Source organism: Lissotriton helveticus, chromosome 4_2 (assembly GCF_964261635.1).
Source record: "Lissotriton helveticus chromosome 4_2, aLisHel1.1, whole genome shotgun sequence".
Taxonomy (NCBI): Eukaryota; Metazoa; Chordata; class Amphibia; order Caudata; family Salamandridae; genus Lissotriton; species Lissotriton helveticus.
The window spans coordinates 42,895,511-42,919,015 of NC_136064.1; the positions used below are offsets into that span (position 1 = coordinate 42,895,511).

The window sequence follows — 23,505 nt, forward strand, 5'->3', positions numbered from 1 at the left end:
AGTGTTTTGGCAGGTTGAGGACCAGTCTTGCGGCGGCGTTCTGGATGTTCTGTAGCTTGCGGATGAGGTTTTTGTTTATTCCGGCGTAGAGTGCGTTGCCGTAGTCGAGTCTGCTGGTGACCAGGGCGTGAGTGACTGTCTTTTGGTGTTCGAGGGGGATCCATTTGAAGGTCTTACGAAGGAGGCGGAGGGTGTGGAAGCAGGAAGATGAGACAGAGTTGATCTGGCGGTCCATTTTGAGCTCGGAGTCCAGGATGATTCCCAGGTTGCGTGCGTGGTCTGTGGGGGTTGGCGGGTTTCCGAGGGCGGTGGGCCACCAGGTGTCACTCCAGGTGCCGGGGTTTGGGCCCATGATGAGTACTTCTGTTTTGTTGGTGTTTAGTTGTAGGCAGCTGTTTTTCATCCATTTGGCGACGGCTTCCATGCCTTCTCGAAAGTTGCGTCTGGCGGTGTTGGGCTCGTTGGATAGGGAGAGGATGAGCTGGGTGTCGTCTGCATATGACACGATGTTGAGTCCGTAGGTTCTGACGATGGGGGCAAGTGGAGCCATGTAGACGTTGAAGAGCGTCGGGCTGAGGGAGGAGCCCTGGGGGACTCCGCAGGTGATAGGTGTGGGGTCCGAGAGGAAAGGGGGGAGTCTGACCCGCTGCGTCCTGCTGGAGAGGAAGGAGCAGATCCAGTCGAGGGCCTTGTCCTGGATTCCTGCATCGTAGAGTCTGCGTATTAGGGTGCGGTGGGAGACTGTGTCGAACGCCGCTGATAGGTCGAGGAGGATGAGGGCTACTGTTTCTCCTTTGTCCAGTAAGGTGCGGATGTCGTCTGTTGCGGCGAGGAGGGCGGTTTCCGTACTGTGGTTTTTTCTGAAGCCGGATTGGGAGGAGTCGAGGATGTTGTGTTCTTCAATGAATGTGGCGAGTTGGCTGTTGATGGCTTTCTCGATGACTTTCGCTGGGAACGGGAGCAGGGAGATGGGTCTGTAGTTTTTGAGGTCGGTGGGGTCCGCTGAGGGTTTCTTTAGGAGGGGGTTGACCTCGGCGTGTTTCCAGTCGTCGGGGAATGAGGCGGTCGCCAGGGAGCGGTTGATGGTTTGGCGGAGCATGGGTGCGATGGTGTTGGCGGCTCTGTTGAAGATGTGGTGGGGGCAGGGGTCTGTGGGGGCCCCTGAGTGGATTGACTTCATTGTCTTCAGTGTGTCTTCGGTGGTGAGGGCTGTCCAGTCATCAATCGCTGGTTTCCAGGTGTCGGGGGTGGTTGGTGAGGGTTCAGTGTGTTGGTTGTCTTCGTCGAAGTTGTCGTAGATGCTCTTGATTTTGTGGTGGAAAAAGATGCTGAGTTTGTCGCAGAGGTCTTGTGAGGGAGGGATGTCGGTAGACTCGCTGGTGGGTTGGGCGAACTCCTTGATGATGCTGAAGAGTTCCTTGCTGTTGTGTGCGTGGGTGGAGATTCTGTCTTCAATCGCTTTTTTCCTCGTTTCTCTGATGAGTTGATGGTGGGCGTTGGTGGCGGCTCTGAAGTTGTTGTCGGCTTCTGTGGATTTGGTGTTTCTCCAGGCCTTTTCGAGGTGGCGGCATGTGCGCCTGGACTCTCGAAGTTCGGTGGTAAACCATCTGGCTTTCTTGGCACGGGTATTGTTGTTTTTCTTGAGGGGGGCTATGGTGTTGGTGCTGTCCGAGATCCATCTATGCAGGGTTCGGGCTGTGGTGTTGGGGTCGTCGTTTTCCGCGATGGTTGGGGTGGAGTTGTTGAGTGAGGAGGTGAGCTGGTCATCAGTGATTTTGGTCCAGTTTCTTTGTGGAAGCCGGTGCTGGTGTCTGTGGATGGTGGGTGTTCTGAAGGTGAAGTGGACGCAACGATGGTCGGTCCATGGGAGTTCGGTGGTGTGGCTGAAGGTGATGGAGTTTCCTGTAGTGAAGAGGGGGTCGAGGGTGTGTCCTGCTGAGTGCGTGGGCTCGGTCACGATCTGGCAGAGTCCAATGTTGTGGAGGTTGTCCAGGAGGGATGTGGTGTTGGGGTCCAGTTGATTGTCGAGGTGGAAGTTGAGGTCTCCCAGCAGGGTGTAGTTGGTGGATGCGATGGCCTGCGGGGAGATAATGTCCGTGATGGAGTTGGCGAAGGGTCCGCGGGGTCCAGGGGGTCGGTAGATGAGGGTTCCTCGAAGGGCGGCGGTGGGGCTGGCCAGTATCTTGAAGTGAAGGTGTTCCATCAGTTCTGTGGACTCGTCAGGGAGTGTGCTCAGGCGGAGGCTGGATTTGTGGACGATGGCGATTCCTCCTCCTGGGTGGATGGGGCGGTCCTTCCTGGAGATCTTGTATCCTTGGGGGATGGCGATGGCGATGTCCGGTCCCGAGGTGGTGTTGGTCCAGGTTTCGGTGAAGAATGCTACGTCTGGGGTTGTGCTGTCGAGGAGGTCCCAGATTTCTGTGGCGTGTTTGTGGAGGGATCGGACGTTGAGGAGGATGCATTGCAGGGTCTTCAGTTCGGTTGTGTTCCTGTGGGCGGGTTGTGCTGGATCCGTGTTCTTGGCAGTGCTGCAGGTGTGCCGGCAGCGGTGACAGCTGAAGAGTCCATGGGTGTCGGCTGGTGATGCTAGCTTGCAGTTGTTGTTGCAGGCTGGGTTGAGTGCGTGGAGTGCTGCTGGGTCATAGCGTTGGCGGGGCGGAGGTCCAGGGTTCCTGGTGCTGGTCACGGACGGGTCGCAGACGGGCGCAGACGTGCTTGCCTTTGATGCGCCTTCGGTGCACCAGCGGCGCGCCCACAGCCCGCGGCCGCTGCGCAGCCGCGTAGTGGGCGCCATTAAGTAGGGGTCGGGGAGGGCTGGACAGCTGGGAGGCGGGAGCGGGGAGGGGAGCTGGATTGGGCCGGTCGTGCTGGGAGGGAGGGGCCGCGGGGGCAGCAGCGGCGGGGAAAGGTAAAGGGAGGAAAGAAGGGATAAAGAAAAAAGGGAAAATAGGCAGAAATAAGGCACAAAAGAGCAGAGATGCAGAAAAGAGCAGAAAGGTGAAAGATAGAAAGGGTAAAAAAACGAGTGAAAACGAGAGAAGGAGCAGAGGGAGAGAAAGGGAAAATGGGCAAAAATAAGGCACAAAAGAGCAGAGGTGCAGAAAGGTGAAAGATAGAAAGGGTAAAAAAACGAGTGAAAACGAGAGAAGGAGCAGAGGGAGAGAAAGGGAAAATGGGCAAAAAACAGGCACAAAAGAGCAGAGGTGCAGAAAGGTGAAAGATAGAAAGGGGAAAAAAACGAGTGAAAACGAGTGAAGGAGCAGAAAGAAAGAAAGGAGACAGAGGTCCACTGGACCACCAGGGATGAGGCGCAGGGAAACCTGCGGGTGGAGGAGGGCCTCGAACACCAACACTCAAGAGTGCAGGGGCAGGGGCACCTCACTTAATGGTGGAGCTGCGAGGGTGGGAGAGCAATTTCACTGACAATGAGTCAGTGGTCTTGCTCGCCTGTCCCCGCAGTGGCCGCCATTAAGTAGGGGTCGGGGAGGGCTGGACAGCTGGGAGGCGGGAGCGGGGAGGGGAGCTGGATTGGGCCGGTCGTGCTGGGGGGGGAGGGGCCGCGGGGGCAGCAGCGGCGGGGAAAGGTAAAGGGAGGAAAGAAGGGATAAAGAAAAAAGGGAAAATAGGCAGAAATAAGGCACAAAAGAGGTCAGACTGATTTGCATATAGCCATGTCTGAACTGGGGTGGCAGAGTGGGCTAAAGAAGGGTGATTGATTAAACCCAGATCTTTTGACTGGGTGTGAGTGTTTGATTGATTCAGATGCTCCGTCCATCACCACCCCCTTTTGTACCGCTTTTGGCCGCCATAAGTGTGGCAGGGTATGCTCAGACGTGAGTCCCTTGCTCACTTTGCCACTGGATTCAAGCAAGCCGGGCTGAAGACGGCTGGAATGCCAGAAACCGGTCCCCGGAAGCTTGTTTCCGGTCCAGGGAAGACATGGCTTGGCAGATCGGGCTGGACTGTTCCCATGAGGCACAGGGTCAGACTGATTTGCATATAGCCATGTCTGAACTGGGGTGGCAGAGTGGGCTAAAAAACGGTGATGGATTAAACCCAGATCTTTTGACTGGGTGTGAGTGTTTGATTGATTCAGATGCTCCGTCCATCACCACCCCCTTTTTGTACCGCTTTTGGCCGCCATAAGTGTGGCAGGGTATGCTCAGACGTGAGTACCTTGCTCACTTTGCCACTGGATTCAAGCAAGCCGGGCTGAAGACGGCTGGAATGCCAGAAACCGGTCCCCGGAAGCTTGTTTCCGGTCCAGAGAAGACATGGCTTGGCAGTTCGAGCTGGACTGTTCCCATGAGGCACAGGGTCAGACTGATTTGCATATAGCCATGTCTGAACTGGGGTGGCAGAGTGGGCTAAAGAACGGTGATGGATTAAACCCAGATCTTTTGACTGGGTGTGAGAGTTTGATTGATTCAGATGCTCCGTCCATCACCACCCCCTTTTGTACCGCTTTTGCCCGCCATAAGTGTGGCAGGGTATGCACAGACGCGAGTCCCTTGCTCACTTTGCCACTGGATCCAAGCAAGCCGGGCTGAAAACGGCTGGAATGCCAGAAACCGGTCCCCGGAAGCTTGTTTCCGGTCCAGGGAAGACATGGCTTGGCAGTTCGGGCTGGACTGTTCCCATGAGGCACAGGGTCCGACTGATTTGCATATAGCCATGTCTGAACTGGGGTGGCAGGGTGGGCTAAAGAACAGTGATGGATTAAACCCAGATTTTTTGACTGGGTGTGAGTGTTTGATTGATTCAGATGCTCCGTCCATCACCACCCTCTTTTGTACCGCTTTTGGCCGCCATAAGTGAGGCAGGGTATGCTCAGACGTGAGTCCCTTGCTCACTTTGCCACTGGATTCAAGCAAGCCGGGCTGAAGATGGCTGGAATGCCAGAAACTGGTCCCCGGAAGCTTGTTTCCAGTCCAGGGAAGACATGGCTTGGCAGTTCGGGCTGGACTGTTCCCATGAGGCACAGGGTCAGACTGATTTGCATATAGCCATGTCTGAACTGGGGTGGCAGAGTGGACTAAAGAACGGTGATGGATTAAACCCAGATTTTTTGACTGGGTGTGAGTGTTTGATTGATTCAGATGCTCCGTCCATCACCACCCCCTTTTGTACCGCTTTTGGCCGCCATAAGTGTGGCAGGGTATGCTCAGACGTGAGTCCCTTGCTCACTTTGCCACTGGATTCAAGCAAGCCGGGCTGAAGACGACTGGAATGCCAGAAACCGGTCCCCGGAAGCTTGTTTCGGGTCCAGGGAAGACATGGCTTGGCAGTTCGGGCTGGACTGTTCCCATGAGGCACAGGGTCAGACTGATTTGCATATAGCCATGTCTGAACTTGGGTGGCAGAGTGGGCTAAAGAACGGTGATGGATTAAACCAAGATCTTTTGACTGGGTGTGAGTGTTTGATTGATTCAGATGCTCCGTCCATCACCACCCCTTTTTGTACCGCTTTTGGCCACCATAAGTGTGGCAGGGTATGCTCAGACGTGAGTCCCTTGCTCACTTTGCCACTGGATTCAAGCAAGCCGGGCTGAAGACGGCTGGAATGCCAGAAACCGGTCCCCGGAAGCTTGTTTCCGGTCCAGGGAAGATATGGCTTGGCAGTTCGGGCTGGACTTTTCCCATGAGGCACAGGGTCAGACTGATTTGCATATAGCCATGTCTGAACTGGGGTGACAGAGTGGACTAAAGAACGGTGATGGATTAAACCCAGATCTTTTGACTGGGTGTGAGTGGTTGATTGATTCAGATGCTCCGTCCATCACCACCCCCTTTTGTACCGCTTTTGGCCGCCATAAGTGTGGCAGGGTATGCTCAGACGTGAGTCCCTTGCTCACTTTGCCACTGGATTCAAGCAAGCCGGGCTGAAGAAGGCTGGAATGCCAGAAACCGGTCCCCGGAAGCTTGTTTCCGGTCCAGGGAAGACATGGCTTGGCAGATCGGGCTGGACTGTTCCCATGAGGCACAGGGTCAGACTGATTTGCATATAGCCATGTCTGAACTGGGGTGGCAGAGTGGGCTAAAAAAAGGTGATGGATTAAACCCAGATCTTTTGACTGGGTGTGAGTGTTTGATTGATTCAGATGCTCCGTCCATCACCACCCCCTTTTTGTACCGCTTTTGGCCGCCATAAGTGTGGCAGGGTATGCTCAGACGTGAGTACCTTGCTCACTTTGCCACTGGATTCAAGCAAGCCGGGCTGAAGACGGCTGGAATGCCAGAAACCGGTCCCCGGAAGCTTGTTTCCGGTCCAGAGAAGACATGGCTTGGCAGTTCGGGCTGGACTGTTCCCATGAGGCACAGGGTCAGACTGATTTGCATATAGCCATGTCTGAACTGGGGTGGCAGAGTGGGCTAAAGAACGGTGATGGATTAAACCCAGATCTTTTGACTGGGTGTGAGAGTTTGATTGATTCAGATGCTCCGTCCATCACCACCCCCTTTTGTACCGCTTTTGGCCGCCATAAGTGTGGCAGGGTATGCACAGACGCGAGTCCCTTGCTCACTTTGCCACTGGATCCAAGCAAGCCGGGCTGAAGACGGCTGGAATGCCAGAAACCGGTCCCCGGAAGCTTGTTTCCGGTCCAGGGAAGACATGGCTTGGCAGTTCGGGCTGGACTGTTCCCATGAGGCACAGGGTCCGACTGATTTGCATATAGCCATGTCTGAACTGGGGTGGCAGGGTGGGCTAAAGAACGGTGATGGATTAAACCCAGATCTTTTGACTGGGTGTGAGTGTTTGATTGATTCAGATGCTCCGTCCATCACCACCCTCTTTTGTACCGCTTTTGGCCGCCATAAGTGTGGCAGGGTATGCTCAGACGTGAGTCCCTTGCTCACTTTGCCACTGGATTCAAGCAAGCCGGGCTGAAGACGGCTGGAATGCCAGAAACTGGTCCCCGGAAGCTTGTTTCCAGTCCAGGGAAGACATGGCTTGGCAGTTCGGGCTGGACTGTTCCCATGAGGCACAGGGTCAGACTGATTTGCATATAGCCATGTCTGAACTGGGGTGGCAGAGTGGACTAAAGAACGGTGATGGATTAAACCCAGATCTTTTGACTGGGTGTGAGTGTTTGATTGATTCAGATGCTCCGTCCATCACCACCCCCTTTTGTACCGCTTTTGGCCGCCATAAGTGTGGCAGGGTATGCTCAGACGTGAGTCCCTTGCTCACTTTGCCACTGGATTCAAGCAAGCCGGGCTGAAGACGACTGGAATGCCAGAAACCGGTCCCCGGAAGCTTGTTTCCGGTCCAGGGAAGACATGGCTTGGCAGTTCGGGCTGGACTGTTTCCATGAGGCACAGGGTCAGACTGATTTGCAAATAGCCATGTCTGAACTTGGGTGGCAGAGTGGGCTAAAGAACGGTGATGGATTAAACCAAGATCTTTTGACTGGGTGTGAGTGTTTGATTGATTCAGATGCTCCGTCCATCACCACCCCTTTTTGTACCGCTTTTGGCCACCATAAGTGTGGCAGGGTATGCTCAGACGTGAGTTCCTTGCTCACTTTGCCACTGGATTCAAGCAAGCCGGGCTGAAGACGGCTGGAATGCCAGAAAGCAGTCCCCGGAAGCTTGTTTCCGGTCCAGGGAAGATATGGCTTGGCAGTTCGGGCTGGACTTTTCCCATGAGGCACAGGGTCAGACTGATTTGCATATAGCCATGTCTGAACTGGGGTGACAGAGTGGACTAAAGAACGGTGATGGATTAAACCCAGATCTTTTGACTGGGTGTGAGTGGTTGATTGATTCAGATGCTCCGTCCATCACCACCCCCTTTTGTACCGCTTTTGGCCGCCATAAGTGTGGCAGGGTATGCTCAGACGTGAGTCCCTTGCTCACTTTGCCACTGGATTCAAGCAAGCCGGGCTGAAGATGGCTGGAATGCCAGAAACCGGTCCCCGGAAGCTTGTTTCCGGTCCAGGGAAGACATGGCTTGGCAGATCGGGCTGGACTGTTCCCATGAGGCACAGGGTCAGACTGATTTGCATATAGCCATGTCTGAACTGGGGTGGCAGAGTCGACTAAAGAACGGTGATGGATTAAACACAGATCTTTTGACTGGGTGTGAGTGTTTGATTGATTCAGATGCTCCGTCCATCACCAACCCCTTTTGTACTGCATCACAGGGTGAGCATCACGGCAGGGTTCAGAGAGGATTTGAGGATTTGACGTATTTTTCTGGACGAGTCGAATGACATTCCTATGTCTGGGCTTGGGGCCCAGATGGAGTGGTCGGTGGAGATGTTTTCAGACGCCGCTGGAGGACACGGTTTTGGCCTTTCTGGCAGGTGAGGTGGTGTGCCGAGGAATGGGTGGAGGCATGGAAGCGGGGAGGGCATAGCATTGCGTTCCTGGAATTTTGTCCCCCTGTAGTGGCTGTGTGCCTGTGGGGGCACCACTTGGCAAACAAGACAGTCCTTTTTAATGTGGATAACATAGCTGTTGTGGATATGGTTAATTGGCAGTCTGCAAAGGAGCCAAAAGTGTGGCGGTTGTTGAGAGTGTTTGTGTTACAATGTTTGCGGCACAACATGACTTTCAAGGTGAGGCACATTTCTGCTACACACAATGACATTGCTGATGCTCTCTCTCGATTTCAGTGGATGAGGTTCTGTGGGTTGGACCCAGGGGCGGACGACAGGAAGACTGTGATGCTGGACCACTTGTGGGACGTAGGCGAAGGCGCGTGAATCAACTGATCCTGGGTTTGCTATGGGACTCTGCAGTCTGGGGTGGTTCCCCAAGGAATTAATGATGGATGTTAAGACCGACGGGATGATGTAGTAAATTTTAACATGTCCTTGATTCACAAGGGTTTGTCGGCGGTCACAATAGTGGGTAAGTTGGCGGTCATAGCCTTTTTGGAAAACTGCAGTGGGGATACGAGCCCTCAGCAGGTGACATGGAGAAGCACATCTTGGACGTGAGGTCCGTTTGCGTGGGGGGGGCAGTGTAGGTTTGTAATCCCAAGTCCAAGACGGATCAGTCAGGTAAGGGCCTTTGTGTGACATTACGTACCTTGATCTGTCAATTTGCACATGTGCTTGGTGGAAAAAGTTGAGAGATTTTGCTGCATGAGAGTGGAGAGTGGATTTCGACTTCGCAGGTGTTGGGGGTCCTGATTAAAACTTTGGGATTGTTGGGCTATGTGGAAAAGGATTTCGGGACGCACTCCTTCCAGATTGGGATGGTGACGGAAGCCGAGGGCAAAGTTGGTCAGCGGGGGAGATTCAGCAGGTGGGGCCTTAGCGATCTAGCTGATAACTGCACTATGTGCGTTTGGGGTGGCGGTAGCACGATGACCAATAACATGAGTTTATTTTCTCCTAGGTTGCATTGTGGTCTTACTTCGAGACCTTATAGAAGTTTAGATCTGCGGGCATTCTTTTGTGAAGTGGGCAGCGTGGCATGCTGAGTAGCATCGAGGAGGAAGACAGCTGAGTCTGCCTGATATGGTAGAACAGTTGAAATGGTTAGGGAAAGGAGGCATGCGGTTACAGGAGCTTTTGCCCAAATTGTGGGACTTGATAAAAGGATCCCATTGCCTGGACATTTTATTGGCGCACTTAGGAGAGAATGATCTTGTCAAAATGAAAGGTCTGGCTTTAGTAAAAACTGTGAAGCAGGACTTGCTTGAAATTAAAGCAGCATGGGCGGGAACAACAGTGGTTTTCACTGAGCTGATGCCAAGATGAATACGGAGGGGGGTAAACAGGCCAGGGGCCATCGATAAAGTGAGGTGCGGAAAAGTGAGGTGCGGACGTTTTGCAAGGAGCAGGAATTTTTCTTTTTGGAGCACAACGATATCCCATATGAGGCATCTACGTTTTTTTTCGATATGACGGGTGGATCTGTCTGTTTCCGGGCTGGAAGTGTATTTGATGGGGTATGTTGGCTGGGATGCTTCATTTGCCAACAGGAATATAAGTTTGTTTCTAACGCGAGGGACAAAAAAACTCGGGGGGGGGGGGGTGTTCTGGTGACAGGTTTTTTCCATCAGTTTAAAAGGTTTGGAAAAGAAAGCATGGGTCAATGTTCAGACCCAGTTCAATTTTGGGGGGGTGGGGAGGGGATTTGTGGAATAAGATGACAGCAGTGGTGGATGCAAGACGGATGGATGTGGGGAGTTATGACTGATGGGTGTGAGTTGAGTTTGATTGGTTTGGTTTTAAAAGGGGGTTTTGATTAAGGGAGGGGGAGGGGGTTTTGGTTAGTTAATGAACTGTACAGTGAGGCCAAGGCAATGAGTAGTCTGGATGGCTTAGGGCCAGGTTAACGGGGTTTTGCTGTCGTTTTGTGCACCTCTTTCATTAAAGCGGCCTTTTCCACACCATGACAATAGTCTATAGTTATTGGAGACGCCATTCTACCGGTGAGCATGTGCGGCGGGCCCTCACTATATTCACATTGCTTGCACAGCAACTGCACAGTAAGCTCACAAGCAACGTGCCAAAGGCAAGCAAGCCCTTCTGTGCTCGTCTTTTCCCAGCAACCGCTCCAAATTATTGTTGTCGGTGGCCAGTGCCTTTGAGCAATTAACTTCTTGTTATAATGCTGACAATTAACTTTCTGAAAAATGACTATACTATAAACTGCACGTCTTTACCAACTTCATTTCCTCATTTTGCCTCGCATTTGGCTGATTTCCAGTGTTCTCCAATTTTAAATTTTAAGGTCAAGAAGCTAAAAGCGTTTTTAATAAATACACTTTCTGTGGTTAAACAAACAGCAGAAATGTGGACAATATGTTGAGTTACATGTTTAATCATGTTTTCCTTACAGGAATCTGGCACTTTGCCGAAACCAGTTTCACGTTTGTCCCCCTTCATGTGTAAATTGCAAACAAATCAGTGCAGACAGAAGTGGGTGCTATGCCGATGGCGTTGCCTTTATTAACAGGTTCAATGTTAACACTAATCTGTCTCCCTGTCCAGACAATTTGCACCAAACCTTTTTATCAATCAATCAATCATTCAGGGGTTTGTTAAGCATGCTACTCACCCTTTAGGGTCTCAAGGTGCTGGGGGTTGGTGGGGTGTGCTGCTCCATTGGGATCAATCGAAGAGCCAGGTCTTGAGGTCTTTCCTGAATTGGTGCAGTGTCGGGCTTCACCGGAGGTGAAGGGGGAGCTCGTTCCAGGTCTCAGCTGCGAGGTAGAAGGACTTTCCACCCACTCTGTTTCTGTAGAAGCGTGAGACTGTGTATGATGGCTAGAGAGAGGCCCGCTGAGTGGAGGTTTCTCATGGAGGCATGGAAGGAGAGGCGGTTGTTGAGGTATTGTGGTCCGATGTTGTGAAGGGCCTTGTAGACGTGCGTGAGCAGCTTGAAAGTTATTCTTCTTTCGACGGGGAGCCAGTGGAGGCCGCAGAGCTGTCAGGTGATGTGGATGTGCTTTGGGATATTGAGAATTAGTCTGGCTGCTGTGTTTTTGACGGTCTGGAGTTTGCAGAGGAGTTTTTGTTGATTCCGGCATAGGGGGCGTTGCCATAGTCCAGTCTGCTGGTGATGAGGCAGTGAGTAACCATTTTCCTGGAGTCGGAAGGTATCCATTTGAATGTTTTATGTAGTATGCGGAGGGTGTTGAAGCATGCTGTGGAGACGGCGTTGATCTGGCGATTCATATTGAGCGATGAGTCCAGTATGATGCCAAGGTTACGTGCATGGTCTGTGGGGGTGGGTTTCCAAAGGCGGGGGGCCACCAGATGTTGTCCCATGCGGAGTGGGTGGAGCCGAGGATGTGGACTTCATTTTTCTCTGAGTTGAGTTTCAGGCAGCTGTTTTTCATCCAGGTTGTGACGGCTTTCATCCTTTCTTGGAAGTTGTGCCCGGTGATATCAGCTTCCTAGGTGAGAGAGAGGATGAGTTGGGTATCATCAGCGTAGGAGACGATGTTGAGCCCATGGTTTCTGACAATGGTTTACGTGGGGGGGGCCATGTAGATGTTGAAGAGCAAGGGGCTGAGGGAGGATCCTTGGGGTACTCCGCTTCTGGTTTCTGTCAGTTCTGAAAGGAAGGGCGGGAGTCTTATTCTCTGTGTTCTGCCACTGAGGAATGAGCGTATCCAATTTAGGGCCTTTCCATGGATGCCGGCATCTTGGAGTCTGGTGGCTAGTATGCGGTGAGAGACGTGTCAAAGGCTGCCAATAGGCCCAAGAGGATGAGGACTGCCATTTGGATTTGGTCGAAGAGGATGCAGATGTCGTCTGTGGTGGTGAGGTGGGCGGTCTCGGTGCTGAGGAATCCGGATTGGTTATCATTTATCATTAGATCATCATAGCCTCGCTTGATCTACGTCAGACACTGCAGCTACTACATCTAAGGTCAATCAGGTGCCATCCCAAATCTTTGATCACTTCTTTCAGTGCAAACTGACATGCTCAGTCTACATTGTAAACTAATTTTTGAGCATATTTGGTTAGAATCGAGATGGCATTTAACTGTGGTTACTTACTTGCCTCCCATGCAGCTAATGACCTGCTGTTCTACTCTAAACAAGACAAGGGCGTCCCCACATACAAGCATGAATAAAATACTGAGCACAACATACATAACAGAAATCCTCCATATTCTGTATTGTCCAATTTAGAACGGACTTCACATCCATAACAGAGTGGCCTGGAAGCAAAATATCATTGGAATTGCACCAGTCATCCGATTATTAATGGTGAGTTATCCCCTTATGCTTACTATTCGCTACTATAGAGGGGATTTTTTAACAAAGTGAGGCCTAGATACACTAACCCCGAACAATTAAAAATTCCTCAGGGTCATTGATGAAACCCAGTGCTGAGAATACGGTGGCTCCTCCTGGTAGTTCAAGACCAAGACAATTCTCCTTGTTATCAGGTATTTAACTATAAATATGATCACCATCTGCTAGTATTGAAGTTGTTTCCAGAAAAGTGAAGCCCAGATGTACTAAATGTTTAATAATTAAAAATTCACTAGGGTCATTGATAAAACCCTGTGCGGAGAACACGTTGACAGTCCCTGGGAGCTCAAGATAAAGCCAAGTTTCCTTGAAAACCAGGTATTAAAAGTGTATAAATCCACAAGGGAGAAAAGGGGTGGGTGTGACCCTAAGGGATGATATATAAATCTACCTCAAACCATGCCTTAAAATTTAATTTAAAAGAAAAATTAAAATTTATAAAAAAGACTTTGTTAACAAACTCAGAATGGTGTGATATATTTAAAACATCATACTTATATATTTGTCTCAAATAGTGACAGTAGAACTGAGAAAAAGAACCCAGAAATAAATCCAAGGTTCAAAACGGAAGTTAACTGTGTCCAGTGGGGAGACTTGTCCCACCTGATTAAAGGTATGCGTATAAGGGAAATCCTACCGATGTGAATTATAGATCTAAATCTTATCCTTCTGAGCATTGGACTTTGTTTAGTCCAGGGGAAAGGTAAACATCGTTAGTTTTGTCTAAGCGTAGGAATATATATTTATAAAGAGTGATGTTTTCCAAGAAAATATTTGTATTATTGAAATAAAATGGGGGCAAAGAATTCGAAATAAAGGAAACAAAAAGGCCGTATGTGATGGGTGGCTGCTGTAATAAAAGCTGATGGGTTTTGTTGGTTGTATAAAGTACACAATAGTGACTATGGACTGAGACATTTGCACCAATGTAAGAAAAGTAACTCTATGTTTTTTTCAAATTTTTTAAATCTATCTAGAATCAGTCCTGAAGAAGGTAGACATAAAGAATACCGAAACGCCGCGTCGACTTGTGATTCTAAGTTTTAAAATTGTTTTTATGAAATGTATAATGATGTTTAAAGAATTGTTTGAATTGTATTATGATTAATCATGTTTTAAATGCAATAAATGTACAACAGAAACTCAATGTGTGAGTAACATCCTTTTTTTAAAAAAAAACTCATTTGTCATATCAAACTATGTTTGAATTAATTTGAAAGATCATTTTGAATTGCTTTGAATTGATTCTTTCTTGGTGTTATTTAGTCTCGTATAGTCCTATGGTTTTTGTTGAAGCAAACACTTAGTCGAAATACTGTTTTTAATATTGTGTCCATTAAAGGCTTGGGAATTATAGCTACATAGGAATGTTAGTAAATAAACTCTGCCCTTTGAGTTGAAGTTCGCCACAAGGAATTGGATTTTTAAACCCTGTAACTTTACCTTTCCCGCCGAATTTACGGCATGCTGACTTTAGAGTAAAATACTCAATCTGTGTGTTTTTGTATGTGGGGACGCCCTTGTCTTGTTTAGATTCACTATTCCCCCCAGTCCCCAATTAGTCTGTGCGGGGTCCTCCTTGAATTTCTTAACTGCTGTTCTACTCAACACCTTTCCAACTTCTTAAAGGAAGCAGATGGCACCCGGCCAAAGTGAGCAGAGCCCGGAGATGTTGTTTATTTTTGCCTCCTGAACAGTCCTGTTCCCATTTTCTCCACATTGGCACACATTACAAAGGGACACCGACCTACTCCTCAGTCTCTGGCCGTCCAGGCAGATTTATCAAACTTTATTCAATATTCATTTTTGGAGACCCTGATTCCACAGTCCCATTAATCTGATTTTTATCCCTTTGTATCCTGGATGTACTTCTCACCTTTTGGATAATTCACCCTGACTCTGCAGACGAGGATTCTTTGTCCCTGAGCCTGGGGTAATTCCCTCTGCCCACGCATATGATTCGATGGAATTTTGGGGAGCTCTTGTAAGCAGCCAAAGTCCTCTGCTATCATAAGTGCAAAAGAAATGGCTATCACCAGATGATCTACATGTCACTTTGAAGTAAAGGCACAGGTTAGTTTAGAGTCTGTTTATTATTTGTGGATTTTGTACTTGAAAATCACACGTCAAATACATTAGAATCCATGTGCCCCCCTAATAAGTGCCTAGTTGAGACTCAGGGGCATATTTACAAGGGGTTGCGCCAGCAGAATGTCACTCTATGAGGTTACGGTGGCGCAATGCCCTGCATCGTACTTACAAAGTGACGTTCATCCACTCTGCATGGCCGACGGCCATTTTGTAAATATGGTACCCTTTCACTTTTCTGCATGACTAGGGTGTGCAATGGGTGTTTCTGTGGACGTTCCACCACAACACCCATTGCTTTTTGACTCTGCACCAGATATACAAGGATCTGTAAATCTGAGGCAATGCCAAAAACTAAGGCCATGCAAAAGCAGGTGTTAGATTGGCGCAACAATGAGAAAGACTTTTATTTATCCTTGTTTTTGATTTTTCTGTGTGCTGCATTCTGCAGCACACATGGAAAGAGCAAAATGCCTTTAATGATTATTAATGTGCCGGAAAGTACACCTTCCTGCACAAAAAACGATCGTTCCCTGCAATGCAGGCACCCTTGAACTACGATGGTAGAATGTCTGTGTTGGTGCTAGGCAGCTATTTTAAGCGCCAGTGCAAGGGAAAACACAGGGGTGCGCCGTATTGTTGTAAATATGGTGCATCCCTATGTTTTTAAATGACGCAGTGCTGTACAATTTACTGCAGTGCTGCGCTGTTTCCTTGTGGATATGCCCCTCAGTGACCATGTTACACCAATGGATCTTGAGGATTTGTCTTGTTCCAAAAAAGATGAATGCTCAGGGAGCAGCTGTGATCCTCCACAAGGGGGGTGGGAGGGTTGATTCATTGTCTGTTAACTCAATAAAGCACCATGTGGAAAGGAAAAGAGATGACACGTGTCAGCCGGGTTAGGAGTTCTGAAAGTGCTCTTGGTCAGGAAGGTTGGATAACGTCTAGAGGAAGAAGAAGGTTGGAGATGTAGAAAACATGAGTTCAGCCTTTTCTCTTTCGCCACTGACTCTCCTTTGCAGGTTGAATGTGCGGAGAATTGCTGCATGTCCTGTTGTTCATGGATTCCATGTGTATGGATTTTTTGGGGAAATGGTTAAGAGTGCTAGGGCTTGGCTTAAAAATCTTTTGCTTCCCAAAATGGCGGTGAGGTTTAATGTGTTTTTTTCTTGTGGAAATTGTCTTTTTTTTTTTTGCATTTTGACCCTTTTTATAAGTGTATTTCAACACTCTGACCCTCAACCTGAGATACAGACTTGCTGCAGTTGTCTAGTGCCATCTTGGCATTCTTCTATAGTGCATTTTTGTGTATCTTGCATGCTTTAATTTTAAATGTAGTAAGAATGTTTTAGAGCCATAGGTGTTCTGTCAATCCATTTCAGATGCCTATTATATCACGATGACAGCCAAATAACATTAGAAGGTGGAGCACATGGTGCTCGCTTACCTTTTATCACCTGTAACTGTGTGATGGCTTCCTTGGTGATTAGGCTGCTGGTGCCTGGCGACCTCAAGGACACTTTGCAGGTGTACACTCCCCCATCATCAATCTCGAGGTTCACGATGGTGAGGGAGACATTGCTCCCTTGGCTGTCCTGGGGAAGACTCACCCGGCCTCTGTACCTAGTCACGGAGACATGGTCGCCCGCGTCATCTCTTTCAAAAAGTCTCCGACCTTCGAAAAGCCATATCACCCTCTGCGGCGTGTGATCCTCTGCTGAGTAGGCGCATGGAAGAGTGACGGAATGCCTCCACGTCCCAGTAACGTCATGCGGGGCAATCACGTCAAAATCAGCTGGAAATGAAAATATAAAAACATAATAGTCATAGTGGTTTAGAGGAATTGTAATTTAAATACAAATTATTGGTTCCCTATCTTGTAGTTAAAAGCGGTAAACTTAGTCCTGCCACGCAGAGACAATGGGTAGGGAGCCATCTTTCTTCTGGAACACACAGCCACCTGGCCTCTTTGCACAGGGGGGGTGTTTTCAAAGAGGCAACACCACTCCAGCCTTAAACCTGTCCCTCCCTACTTCTAGCCGTTGCCCTCCTACCATTCAACTACCTCTGCCCTAAAATGGCACCTGTCTCCTCCTTGACTCCTCCTCTTTGCCTCACGTGCTTGCCTGGTGACATTGTGCATTTTCCACACAGGGGGCCCATTTCACAGAATTAACTTAAGACAAAATCCTAAACGTACTACTTTTGATATTCACAGAATGCACTTACTACTTTTGGTATTCACAAAATGGATTTACGACTACTAACTTTACGTCCGCAGTCGGGCCGGAGGTGAAGATTTCGGCCATGGCTGAATCTCCACCAGCGGCAGGAATCCCCACCTCTGGGCTGGAAGCTCCGCCTCTGGGCCGGAATCTCCGGCCCGAGTGCGGCCATAAAGTTAGTAGTCGTAAATCCATTCTGTGAATACCACAAGTAGTAAGTGCATTCTGTGAATATCAAAAGTAGTAAGTTTAGGATTTTGTCTTAAGTTAATTCTGTGAATCGGCCCCTGCGAGTTCCTGGGAAGACGCACACTGCTACAGAGGGGCAGCCTGGCCTGGCCTTCATTGTGTGTTGGTACCCTTTCATTGGGTGCTAGGAGGTGGAATTTGGAAGGGGGGTCGGGGTGAGGAAGGAAGGGCTGATTTGTAGAAGGACATCAAGTCTCTCACAGACATGGTAAACAACCATTTGCAATGCAATAGGTCTCGCATTTACGTGAGTTTAAGCTATTGGCATTGTAAACAACAATGCCTTTTATTTATGTTTTAAAAACAAAAAACTAAATAAAAGGCATTGGTATTTGCAATGTCAATAGTTTAAACTCTCATAAATGCGAGACCTATTGCATTGTAAATGCTTGGTTTCAATGTAATCAAATGAGCACTGGTCACCACGTGTCACAGTAAGTTAGAAACATTGTCCGGTGAGGTAAACGCTCAGTGCTGACATCTGCGGAGAGCTGCATGTCATTACCGGGCACCGTGTTAGAGTGGTTCAAAAATTTCCTGACGCACAGGCGGCAGGTTATTAAGCTGGGGCAGTTTTGTTCTGAGGAGAAAGCATTGTTGACAGGGGTACCACAGGGCTCGAGTTTGAGCCCTATTCTTTTCAACCTGTATATGGTCCCCCTGATCGAATTAATCTCCTCATTTGACATCCGTACAATAGCTTATGCTGATGACACACAGCTAGTCCTAGTCTTGGACGGGGACATGCCCAGTGCTGAACAGACTTAGAAAGAGTGTCTGACTGCGACTTTCGCGTGGATGACAAATAATCATCTTAAGTGTAACTCTGCTAAAACGGAAATTCTGCCGTCCGGTCTAACCAACTCTTTTTCCCCTCAGTCGTGTTGGCCAGAGGATGCAGAAGCCCCGCCAAGTACTATCATAGCAGCACGAAACTTAGGGATCAAATTTGATGAGACCCTTTCGTTCAAACAGCACGCAAGGGAAGTAGCTGGCTCATGTTTTAACATCATAAAGGGCCTTAGGAAATTTTTTGATCTACTACCCTTGCCAGCCAGACGTACAGTCGCGGTAGCGCTTATTACATCTAGATTGGACTACTGCAATAGTCTGTATGCAGGAGCAAATAAATCGGCCCTGCATAAACTTCAGATGATTCAGCATGCGGCCGCAAGACTGGTACTCAGATGGCCGAGAAAATCCTTGGCCTCTGCTGCGCTGGATGCTCTTCACTGGCTCCCAATTCGTTTAAGGTCTTGACAATCGCCTATAGGGCTTTCCATAGGCAAGGCCCATTGTACCTTCACAAAAATTTCAGGCGATACTACCCCTCCCGTGAACTTAGATCCGCTACAGCCAACCTTATGATTGTCCCAAAATTCAGATTGTCCACTAAGGGAGGAAAATCCCTGGCGGTAATAGGAGCTAGGGCCTGGAATAAACTACCCCACAAGCTTCGCGCGATCACCTCCAAACTGAAATTTAGGACATCTCTTAAGACAAGGATCTTTAGCCTGGGGGACTCAGTATGCAAAGTACTAATGTGAACCAGCGTTTTCCTAGGGGGAGGGGACAGGGTAGCTGTAACCATCTTTCAGCTGTGTGAGTTAAAGCGCCAAGATGCTCCTTGGAGCGGTAGTGTACTATATAAATACACATCACATCACATCACACATTAGTTCGTATCCTAGCTACGTCCACCCATCCCTTCCTCCCAAAAAGTAGTGTAAATTATGTACGGTTAAATATAGTAAACAACACCTGTTATTTACAGTGCTAAGAAACAGTCGAGGTGGTATAATATAAATTACAAATATAGTTATAATTTATGTGGAACTGCATTCATACTACATTTACTCCAGAAATCCATGTGTCTGCGATTCCTAAGCCTGGCATGGCCCCCGATGACAGTTGTGCAATCCATCGCACCTTCCATAAACACATATTTATTCCCTAGCAGTTTGGTTTTCTCATAAGAGACTTTACAGTGGCATTATTTGTCTAAATGCATAAGGCATTTCACTTCTCCCGGGTCATGGGTCAGGTGAATGTAGTGGACAGCCTAGTAAATAACTCCGAAACACTCCCATGCGCAAATAGTCTACGAAGACATCCGAAAAACTGAAAACATAAAGGAAACAAGAATTGGTGGTACTGGCATTGTAAATGGAAACGAGGCAAACAAAGTAAAGACTTTTGTGCCCAGTGTGCTGGAGATGGGTCTTCTTTGAATACTGTTCTGCAGGTGACCATTTGGCGGCTGAGGAGTGCTATTCATCAGCAGATACAAGCCCTTAGGCATGTCTCCCTTGTCTCCGCTACCACACCCCTAACCAGATGCTGCCGGATGCTGTCTCTGTCTTTCTGAACACATGTTCACCCGACAGGATTTTTTTTTAAAACCAAAACTAACAGGAAGGATTGCTCTTTTGCTTTTTAAGTTTACATGAAAATGATTCGTAGAAATGCATTCCATGCCGGTACATGGAATGCATTTTTAGAAACTTTTTCATTTGTATGTAAAAAGCGAAACCACAATCCTTCTCCGATAGTTTATTGTAAAAATACTCCTATTGGGTGAGCATGTTGTGTTCTAAAAGCTTGTCTAAGGGGCGTGGCCAAGATGGCGGAGTGAGCGGTCGCACTATCCGCGAGCTCCCGTGAACCCGGACCCCTGAACCGCCAACCTCTGCCAATCTCCCCCCCAAGCGGCTGGAGATCTGTGTCGGACATTGGGGAGCATAAAGCAGTAGTGATGGGACCCCCTCAAGAAGTGGAATACGGCCAGGGAACGGAGGGGAAAAGAATAAAGTATAATTAAGGAGTAGTTCCCTCATAGGCCACAGTTATTCATTACAAGTATATATCACATTCTTCATATTAGAGGTGACAAATACACAACAAACTTATTTTTGAATTTTCTTCAAAGATATATGTCTTTTTAATTTTTTATTATTCTTCGTAATGCTTTCAAATTTATATTTTCATTAAAGTGAGACTTCATAAGAAACACACAATCACAAAATAAACACATCTACAATAATTGCATAATACATACAAAAAAAAGGGATGAGAAAAATTATTTACATTGCATAGCACAAACTAATCATAAGAAAAAAAGATTATTAAATAACAATCCATATGCCCCTGATAATACACAACCAGTCACAACATACACACTCATTCATACTAACATTGCATACACATGAACTACGTGTGAAAAAGGAATCTGGGTACTCATCAGCAGGGAGCCCCCTGCTAATTGTCAGGTCTCAAAATTAAGTATGAGACCCCGCACTCTGGTCGACGCGCGTTTCGGCGGCACACGGCCACCTTCCTCAGGACCTTTTCCAAACAGTCAAGAACCCAAGAAGAACCAGGGGACATATAAAAACCATCGGTTTTGTTTAATTTTCAAACAGTGGTATCGTACATCTGAACCACGGAAAAGATAATTTCTCAGTCTAACCAATCCCTATGTTAAAAAGGGAAGGAGTTTCTATGATCGTCCAAAGATGGCACGAAGGTGATGTTGCGAGTTTTCAAGAGCCAAACTTATTTCTTGTACCCTCAAATCATATACGAGGTTACGTTGCCATGGATCCCAATTACTTCTTTTATTGTACTTCTACTCCCGGGTCGTGTGTGATAATCTCCAAAAGAAGACCCCAAACAAAATTCAGTTAATGCACGAAGTGCAGGGTCAAGAAAGAACTCCCACATGGATCGATGATTCTTGGGGAGCATCCAGCGACACTGTCCGGAGTGCTGACGGATCCCGTGACCGCAGCGGAGGAGCCCCGGGAGTGAGACCGGAGGCAGCGGCTGCACAGTGCGACGGCCAGGATCCGCGGCCCGCGAGGGTTGCAGCGACAGAGAATCGAGTCGGAGGCGTCTTGAAGAGGGGCAGCCCACCCGGCGGCGGAGAGCGATCCCCTCCCGGGGCTCCGGCATGGCCCTGCAGTGCTGGAATGCCCGGTGCACGAAAGCGGAAGAATTGGAGCAAGGCCCCGGCACGGGCCATTACGCAAGGCCGGGGACGCGGCCTATCAGTGGGCCCCCGGCTACTCACACATCCCCCTGCCTGCCGCTGCTCGACGTCGGATTGCCCGCCGCACCCCGCACCTGGGGACCCCTGACCCACAGTGACGGAGCCCCGGGGGGGCGGCTGAGAGTGATGGCGGCGCTGCGGTGAGGCCGAGGCTTGGCGGGAAGCGGTGCATCGCGGCCTGGAGCAGTACGGACAGCCCTGCAGCGAGATCGTGACACTGCCTCTGCACACGGCCAGCGGAGGGCGAGGAACGGCCGAACACAGCACAGGTCCCACCGTTAACTCCTCGCGCAAAGCCGAAGACCGGGCCTGCCAGCAGTGCGGCCCCGGCCCCAGAGCGCGGCCGGAGGGCGGCGACCCTTGCAGGAAGTGTCGGTGGGGGCACACAGCCCGGACAGGGAGGCCTACCGAGAGAGAGCAGGCCTCGGGACAACACCAATACACCTCCGGGCGGACGCAGCGGGCCCGGATTGACTGTACTGGGCGAACCCGGCCCCGCAATAACCGGCCTAGAGACGGCCGATCGCCGAGGCGGAGAGCTTGGGGATGAACCGAGCCCCAAATAACCAGCGGAAGACACCTGATAGACGGTGAGCGTGGGGGTGCCTACCCGGCTGAGCTTGAAGCCTAGGTGTCGAGCACAGCAGACGTCGGAGGTGGTGGCGCACCATCCCCACTGGGCCGGGGTTCCTAGGGATCTGCTGATGAGGGGAGCGGCCTGGGGCCAGCTGAAGCTGGGAGGGGGAGCACTCCAGAACCGGAGACGGGTCTGCCCGCCAGTAATAGGCGCTTGACGCACCAGGTACCCGAAGTGACGGCGAACCCGGCACATGTTGAGAGGACGGCGGTGTACTCAGGGGGGGACTCTTACTGCGGCACCCCTGGGGGTTGGCGCCATCCGCCTCCCTACGTCTGGGAACCAGGAACACACAGGGGTTCAGAGGCAGAGGTGAGCGGACCACTGGGACACTTGTGAATCTTACGACGGACCCGGGCTCCGCGAGAGGTCGGCTCGCCGGACAGGTGGTGGCCCCGGTACTGTATTGCTCAGCGTGGTTGACCAACTGCGCAGTAGGCCCCTTGGTGTGCAACCCCCGCTTCTAGAATGGCTGGCAACATGGGGGGCAAGAAAGGAGAGCGGACATTACCTGAAATGATGAGTAGATGCCCTACGAAACAAGATAAGGGACAGCACTCACCGGGCCCCTCAAGCAGCTCCCATGGGGCGAACGGGGGGAACCTCCAGTCACCAGATCTTTCTTGGAGTCTCTTTTCAGTTCACTTAGGGAAGATTTCCAAACGCTAAAGCAAGAGGTAGCCGGAGAGGTTAAGGAGGTGCGGAGAGAGGTCGATAGCCTGGGCAAGAGAGTGGCTACTGTCGAGGAAGCTGGACACACTTGGGACGAAGAGATTGCACAGCTGCAATTGCCTCTATTCCCCTCCTGAAGGCAGCACGAGGAAATAAAGAACAAGATGGTGGGTTCAATGATCTTAAAATCCAACTATCAAAAGATCTTCGCTCCGTGTCTTACCCTAATCCATCAACATTACATCTACAGGATAAAACAGAAGAAGCCCTTGTCCATTGGGACTGGCTTCCTGGCGTTCTTTCAAATAATCTGACAATCGCTTATCCTTCTAAATCTCAGCTTTAGCGAGAATATAACGCTATTATCCTGGAATTGTGCAGGGCTAAAGAACTGTCCGGAAAAAACTGATTTCCTTTTGTCATTAAAAGCTAGTGTGATCTGTCTTCAGGAGACTTGGTGCTCGGAGAAATTCCAGTTAGGAAGGGATTATTTTGTTCTTGATGGTCAAGCTGTTTCCTCCAGGAGAGGACACGCCAAGGGGGGAATTGCCTGTCTTCTATCTACTGAGATTAAATGGAACTTCTCCCACTATATGGATTCTAGCAATCTCTTTCAAGCTATAACGCTGTTTAGTTATGAGAATGTTAAAATATCTAAACCTCTGGTATTGATTAACGCATACATTCCCCCTGAAGCTAGCTTTAATGGAATTTTAAGAAGAGTTTTTGTTTATATTCAGAGCTGAAAGGAGAAATTTCCTTCTCCTAATATCATCCTAGTAGGGGATTTGAATTGTAAAATTTCCAATTCAAGTATGTCGCTGTTCCAAGATAAAGACAAAGAAGA

General features: G+C 49.2%; 1 protein-coding gene across 3 annotated transcripts in view; it reads right to left on the reverse strand.

Annotated features, from left to right (window-relative positions):
- Positions 1 to 23,505, reverse strand: part of LOC144752190 (V-set and immunoglobulin domain-containing protein 4-like) — a 122,922-nt gene that overhangs the window by 60,682 nt on the left and 38,735 nt on the right. For all 3 annotated transcript variants that reach the window (XR_013594041.1, XR_013594040.1, XM_078640134.1), the window contains exon 2: positions 16,272 to 16,619. Coding sequence is in view for 1 of the 3 variants with exons in the window: in XM_078640134.1 (XP_078496260.1) it covers positions 16,272 to 16,619 (348 nt within the window). In the remaining 2 variants the exon portion in view is untranslated. The remainder of the gene's footprint in view (positions 1 to 16,271; positions 16,620 to 23,505) is intronic.